The sequence below is a fragment of the Mus caroli genome, unplaced genomic scaffold (genome assembly GCF_900094665.2).
Source record: "Mus caroli unplaced genomic scaffold, CAROLI_EIJ_v1.1 scaffold_10885_U2_1, whole genome shotgun sequence".
NCBI classification, from domain to species: Eukaryota; Metazoa; Chordata; class Mammalia; order Rodentia; family Muridae; genus Mus; species Mus caroli.
Window position 1 is genome coordinate 14483 of NW_018391165.1, and position 7587 is coordinate 22069.

The 7587-nt window shown below is 36.9% G+C and overlaps 1 protein-coding gene across 2 annotated transcripts in view; it reads left to right on the forward strand.

The window, feature by feature from the left end:
* Nucleotides 1-5007: 5007 nt before the first annotated feature.
* LOC110289047 (proline-rich proteoglycan 2-like) overlaps nucleotides 5008-7587 on the forward strand; it is a 15803-nt gene continuing 13223 nt past the window's right edge. The window contains exons 1-4 of one of the 2 annotated variants that reach the window (XM_021155252.1): nucleotides 5008-5071; nucleotides 6056-6091; nucleotides 6934-7170; nucleotides 7257-7558. In XM_021155252.1, the coding sequence (XP_021010911.1) occupies nucleotides 5008-5071; nucleotides 6056-6091; nucleotides 6934-7170; nucleotides 7257-7558 (639 nt within the window). Of the gene's footprint in view, nucleotides 5072-6055; nucleotides 6092-6933; nucleotides 7189-7256; nucleotides 7573-7587 lie in introns of both variants that reach the window. The other variant, XM_021155253.1, reaches the window with a different exon arrangement.

Here is a 7587-nt window from a genome sequence, read left to right on the forward strand (position 1 = left end):
ATTCTATCTACATCTTCACAAATGCCAGGAACACACTGTCTTCAAATAGCTAAGAGAAAAGTCTCAAGACCACTCCTACAATGACATACGTAATTCAAGAAGGCCTCACCTCCTAATAGCAACATTACTTGTAAAAAGCATATTCTAAATACCATACACTCCTAAGATAAGGTTTTCTTCATTGTATATATAAATGCAGCACATACTGCATATATGTCAGTTTGCATTGATGGAGACTGGAAGAGGATGTCATGGTTTTGTTATTTTCATCTTCTTCCCTTAAGACATGAAATCTCACCAAACATAGTGTGATGATGTCAATCAGTAATCTCACAACTAATCCTGCTTCTGCTTTCTATATTACTGAGGTTACAATTACAGATGTGACCATCCATATGTTTACGTGGATTCTAGCGATTTTAATATAGTTCATGAGGCTTAAAAGCACACTTTCCCACTGAGCCATATTTTCAGTCACAGTAGGAGCTTTCCAACTCAATCCAGTCAGTTGTCTGGAAATTGATCAAGGCTAAATTAACATTTTCTCATCTATTAATTTTTGATTCTCCAAACGTACCAGTAAAGAAATCTTCAAACCAAAATGTAGAGATGTGCTCAGCCTTAGGATATATTACTGTTTATCCATATGGAAGCTCTGGGATTTTCACCTGATACAACCTTGAGTAGAAAATGAAATTATTGGGGGCTGGTGAGATGGCTCAGTGGGCAAGAGCACCCGACTGCTCTTCCGAAGGTCCGAAGTTCAAATCCCAGCAACCACATGGTGGCTCACAACCACCCGTAATGAGATCTGATGCCCTCTTCTGGTGCATCTGAAGACAGCTACAGTGTACTTACATTAAATAAATAAACAAATAAATAAATCTTAAAAAAAAAAAAGAAAATGAAATTATTAGTGGCAGGGTTGGGGGAAGACAAGATATGATCTTATGAGACAAGAAAGCTCCAAATTTATTGTTTAATTCTTTAATGTTCAATGTTTTTTATATACTCCTGGGCATGTAGTAGTTCATTTTCTTTGTGGGATTCTCTTGGATAGAACCAAATCATCATTTGCAAGTAGTTACCAGTCGAAGATATTGTCTGAGTTAGAAATGGGGAAAGTTTTCACCACTTCTGTTTTCACCACTAGTGCATTATCTGGTAGAGTTCTATCCAGTTTCAGTTCATGCTGTATCAGTCTATGTGCATTCACATATATGATGGTCTTTTGTGTTTAAAACACCTGTTTAATTGATGTCCTCTATCCCCTCTGACTCTTACACTTTTTAGACCTCCTTTGCCACACAGTTTCATGATTTGAAGAAGGGTTGAGTTACATTACTCACTCTCTGAATTTTTTCTCTACAAAGATGTTTGATTTTGTTCCCATTTCCTGCAAGAGGAAGCTTCTAAGATAATGACTGAAGAAAGCACTCATCTATAAGTATAGCAGAAATTCATTAGAGTCATATTATACCTAAGTTCATTTAGTAGAATCAATACAGTAAGATAATAAGCTTTGCCATGTCTATATCAGATAGGAGCCAAATATTCTGAATGCATTCTTGACTCAAACGGTAAATACAGAACATTGAACAGATATGTCTCTTATATTTCCCATTATGATCCTTTAATGGCCAAGCCAGCTCTCCAAACATGAATGGAAATATATCAATAGGAAACATAAAAATGTCTAATACATATTTGGTAATTTTTCAAAAATCTTAATTTATCATAGAAATGCAAATTAAATCTAAGAGAATATTCCATTTGACATCAGTCAGAACATTCACCAGGATTTCAGTAAACAATAATAAACACTGCTGAGAATGTGGACAGAGAGGAAACCTTGGAGCATATACTGGGATGGACGAGCCCCATGAACATCCATACTGAATCTCCAGAAAAACAAAATCTGAAGTTCCATATGTGCTGTTCTATACTGTGGAGAATTTGAATAATGCAGTGTTAAATTGTAAGTGTTTATGTGGTACGATGACTTAAAGACATTCATATACATAACCAAAAGAGATACACTGGAGTCATATGGAAGGGACACTCCTTAGTTCTTCAGTCACTACAAGTCTCCAAAAGCCCTTCTCGTTAATCTTATTACTTAAGCCACCTTAGCCATTAATAACTGAGTATGTTACCAGTTTCTTTCTCCACAATGACTTTTTCTGTTTTCTCTTGAGTTACCAGGTGACTTTTTTTTTCATATAACAATAATTTCTTTCACATATGGATGACACTGGAAAAGGTTACAAAAGGGCGCAAGTTGTGTAATACTTTTGTCAAAATCAATTGCTGTATTCCAGAACTAACATAACCCAGGTGTAGGCTGAGTTCCAGGCAATTCTTCACCAGACCCAATATGCACAAGTCTGCCTAGCTTTCTCCTCTGCTTTATATCTGACATTCCCATCATGATGACTTTGAAGGCCACGACTGGTCCGGACCCCCATCTACCAATCATTCTCATCTCCTAGTTGTAGACACTAGAAAACCATCCTATTAAAAATCATATTCAGAAATCAACCTTTCCTTGCCTTCATTAACACTGAAATCTTGTGAGATTGTCTCTGATTTAAACAGAATGAGAGAAATTTCCAAATACTAGGATATTCTCCCTCCAAATACATCGATCCTCAAATAAAGGGAAAGCAACAACAACAAAAAATAACAACACAACCCACCCACCTGGTAATACCATTGAATTTCATATCATCTATAGTAAAGGACAATTTAGGTAATTTTCTGAGATAATCCCTATGTCTCTTCATAATGAAACACCTGGAATATTGATATGAATTGCATAGTAGACTTACCCAAATGATAAAGGATAATATACATTCATTGCAACTCTCTCTTTTACAGCAACAACATTCCCATCAACTTTCTTCTAGCCACACTTAAAAGTTGAGGGATAATTAAAACTCTATTTAAGCTCAGAAATGAAAAGGCAACAATTTGTTTACTCTTTACTCTTTGAGGTGATGAATCATGAAACTAAAAAAAAGTATAGGAATTAGGAATAAAACAGTATTTATAGTAAATGAAGAATCATCCAAGCACAGTATCTTCCAAACAATTTCTTTCCTTTTTTGTTTTTTGAGATAAGGTTTCTCTGGGTAACAGCTATTTAGTACATAGCTTTAAAAACCAGTCTCATCCTACACTTAGATATCTGTATCCACTTGCTTCTGCCTTGGAGTATTAGGATTAAAGTGTGAGATACCACACCAAGCTATATGCTAATCGGTTATTGCATATAAAGGAAGAGAAAAAAGTAAGAACATAAGAAAGAAAGAAAGAAAGAAAGAAAGAAAGAAAGAAAGAAAGAAAGAAAGAAAGAAAGAAAGAAAGAGACAGAAAAAGAAAGAACAGAAGGAATGAAAGAGAAAAAGACAGAGAGAAAAAGAGAAAAACAGAAGGAAGAAAAGAAAGAAGATAGGAATGGAAAGAAATTAAACTATAATCATGAGTTCTATTATGAAGCTGTCATTAAGGTTCAAAACTAGATTCCATTCATAGGGGACATGGGTAGAAATATGGCAAGTGAAACCATAAAGTTAAGTTAAAAACAAGCAAAAGAATAAAGTAAACACTGATTCAGCAAAGAAGCCAAAGTTTTTATGGGAGTTGAAAGAAGATGATGGACTGTGATACAGTAATAATAATCATGACTTTCTATAGTACAGGGCATAATCATCTGCAACTAGCCAGACTGGTAATTATCGAAGCATTGGCAATAAACAGAAAATTGAATACTCTATATTGAAAAACATTCAGAGAAATCAATGCTTTGTATATTTTAAATTGATGTCAGACCAATTTGTTTATGTTTATAGCCAATTAAGAGTCCAAGAATAATTCCGAAGGGAAGTAAAATTGAACAAAATATAATTCAATGTTAATAAATAAAGTGTAGATATGAGGATATTTTCTGGGAATCATATAAGTTTGTGTTTCATGTGAGAATTATGTTTTCTAGGATTGACTGGTCCAAAACTTATCTGAGTTCTTCTCTTCCACTTTTCTTTCCCTAACACAGAAGAAATAAAAGAAAAGGATATTCCCGTTTTCAGTGCTATGATATCACAGTTACTCTAATTTGAACCCGACTTTGGGAAATCCAGAAGGCCTACCTGGGCACAAATAAGCTGCCAGCCTTGTTTGTCGCACTTACTATGTATTCCATCTTGGTGTACTAATCACCCACAGAAATGAACAGAAAGTCATACAAAGGGTATGAATATTGGCACAAATATACATGTTTGTCTAGAATCAAATCCTCCCAGGACCACAACTAACAAGGAGAGAGTCGTAATCATATCAAACTAGAATATCATTACTAATATCTGAAATTACACTGTATTGCTTTCACATTGTTGCACAAATATCATGTCCTATGATTTAGAACTGAATTCTTTCTTTTTTCATTTTTAATTGGAACTTATCTTCATTTACATTTCAAATGCTATCCTGAAAAACCACTATACTCTCCCCCCTGCCCTACTTCCCTACCCACATACTCCAATTTCTTGATCCTGGTGGTCCCCTCTATTGGGGCATATAAAGTTTCAATGCCAAAAGGCTTGTCTTCTCAATGATGGCCAACTAGGCCATCTGAGAATCTATGCAGCCCCTGGCAAATACAAAAGTGGTTGCACACAGTCATCTATTGGATGGAACATAGGGCCCCAGTGGAGGAGCTAGAGAAAATACCAAGGAGCTGAAGGGATCTGCAACCCAATAGGTGGAATAACAATATGAACTAACCAGTAACCCCAGAGACCATGTCTCTAGAATTGAATTCCTGACAGTCTCAGCCTTACTGCATCCTGCTAGGCCAAAGTCCCAAAGAAGAGTCAGGGATGCATGGCATGCTGCTGTCACAAGTGTGTTCAACAGTAAGGAAGTGAAAGATGCCTTTGTTCTATCTTCCTTATAAAGACTGTGGCCTTCTTTCCTCCAGCACAAACTTGGGAGCAATCTTCCAAGATGCTGGTGGTCCTGCTCACAGCAGCTTTGCTGGTCCTGAGCTCAGCTCAGAGACAAGATGAAGGTATGCAATAGAGGAGAGAGTGGTACAGTGATATTGGACTGGATTAACACACTTCAGGAGAGGGAGAAATGAAAGGAGATTGAAAAGGGACAGAGACAAAAATTATGAGAACAAATAGAAGAACATTTGTTATCATTTTACTTCTAGAGCTTAAACTATACTTATGGTTTGAATTATGAATATTCTTGCAACAAAATAACCTGAGTAAATTTATAAAAAGTTGTTTTTTTTGTGGTAGAAGATGCATGAAAGTATGTTGTAATTGACAGAGGGAAACTTAGTTTTTATGGTGTTATGAAAAACTGATAGTGGAAGGCGCTTGCCTTGTGTGTAGAGGACAGAGAAAGATGAAAGAAGTAAAAACATATCAGATATGTTTTTAAGAAAAAGCAAATGTTAACAAATTTTAAACTGTACAGCATGAAGTATACATATCAGGGAATAATTTCTTCAAAACATTACTTTCATTTTTATTTATTTTGTGCATTATCATAAAGATATGCAAGACTCTGTGTGTGTCTACATGTTTTTGAATGCTTAAGCACAATCTGACAGACACCAACTTATTGGTTGCAGCATTTATCCTTCAATCATATAGATTCAGGAACTTAATACAAGTCTTTAGGCAAGTGATTTTTACCACTGAAATATGTTGCTAGACATATTTTCTCTTTCTTTTTTCATGATAGCTGATCAATATTCATTGTATTTTATATTTTACTGAAAGCAATATATGTTCTTATTTCAATGAATGAAATACTTGGCACTATAATGTATAAGAAAATAAGATCATAAAAATAAACTTTTATATTCATGTTTCACTGAAGTTGTGGTAATGTTAATGAAAGGCATCAGTAAAGATTGATACATATAAGAAGGAACTAAATTGTCATTGCTACAAAGTGTAGAAATGATCCTGGTAGTATTTTCAACAACTAGAAAATTTCATATGTAACTTTGCACTTCTCTATGCTTTTTTCCTAGAGATCACCTACGAAGACACAAATTCTCAGCTCCTAGGTAAAAACAGTTCCATCCTCTATTGACCTTCTATGTACCCTTTACATATGTAATTATTCAATTATGTAATAACTCTATAATTTATTTTATTACAATAATGACGGAAAGCTTTCTCAGTGGTAAATAGAAAACCTTCACAGCATTGAATCTACAACAGGGACATACAATGGAAGAATAGGAAGCTATGCTTTGTAAAAAAAAAAAAAAAAGTCGGTACATTTTATTCTTCCACAGATTAATGCAATATATTATATATGATGTACATATAGGGGTGTTCCCATATAAATATTCTCTGCAAAACTATGATTTTCATAAAGAATTTTTCTTTCCTCAGTGATTCCAATTAGAATACTATGATTTCACATAAAATACACAACTACACAGAGCCTATGCTTCTCACACTTTTGAATTTATTTTCGTACTCCCCTCTGTATCCATAGCTGACTACTTTTTAAAATATTTGACATGAAAACAGTACATTGCTTTCTTGCTTTACACATGCTTTCAGGACCTTGAACACCATTTTATATGTAAGAAAATTAAAGCATGCTGTCACAATTTTCCTACTCTACCAAACTCTAACTAGTAATGTTTATAAAACACACACACACACACACATGACCATTTCTCCACTTCTGTCTGGGTATTTTAAGTTATATAAAGTTACCCTTTTTGCACAGATTAAGGAAAAATACTCATTGAAAGAGTAGTGATATAAGAAAATGATCTATACACAAATTAAGCTTCCTTAACTACTAGTGATATAAACTTGGAGTTGGGTTCTGTGATCCTGGAAGAAAGAGAAGGTATAAACTCATCTACTTTTATCTTTAATTAAATAGAGATGGGAGAGCAGAGCCAAGGGTATGGTCATCATTATCCGCAACCACCTCCTGGAGGAATGCCCCCAAGACCTCCCAGTTCTGATGAAAATGATTATGGTGAAGAAGATGGCAGTGAGGAAGATGTAAATAGACCAGAGCAACCACCACATCACCCTCCTCACCCAGGACACCACCAAGGTCCTCCACCACAGGGAGGCCCTCAGCAGAGACCCCCTCAGCCTGGAAACCAACAAGGCCCACCCCCACAGGGAGGCCCCCAGCAGAGACCCCCTCAGCCTGGNGCCCCCAGCAGAGACCCCCTCAGCCTGGAAACCAACAAGGCCCACCTCCACAGGGAGGTCCTCAGGGACCCCCTATGCCTGGAAACCAACAAGGCCCACCCCCACAGGGAGGTCCCCAGCAGAGACCCCCTCAGCCTGGAAACCATCAAGGCCCACCCCCACAGGGAGGTCCTCAGGGACCACCTATGCCTGGAAACCAACAAGGCCCACCCCCACAGGGAGGCCCACAGGGACCCCCTAGGCCTGGAAACCAACAAGGCCCACCCCCACAGGGAGGCCCCCAGCAGAGACCCCCTCAGCCTGGAAACCAACAAGGACCACCCCCACAGGGAGGCCCACAGGGACCCCCTAGGCCTGGAAACCAACAAGG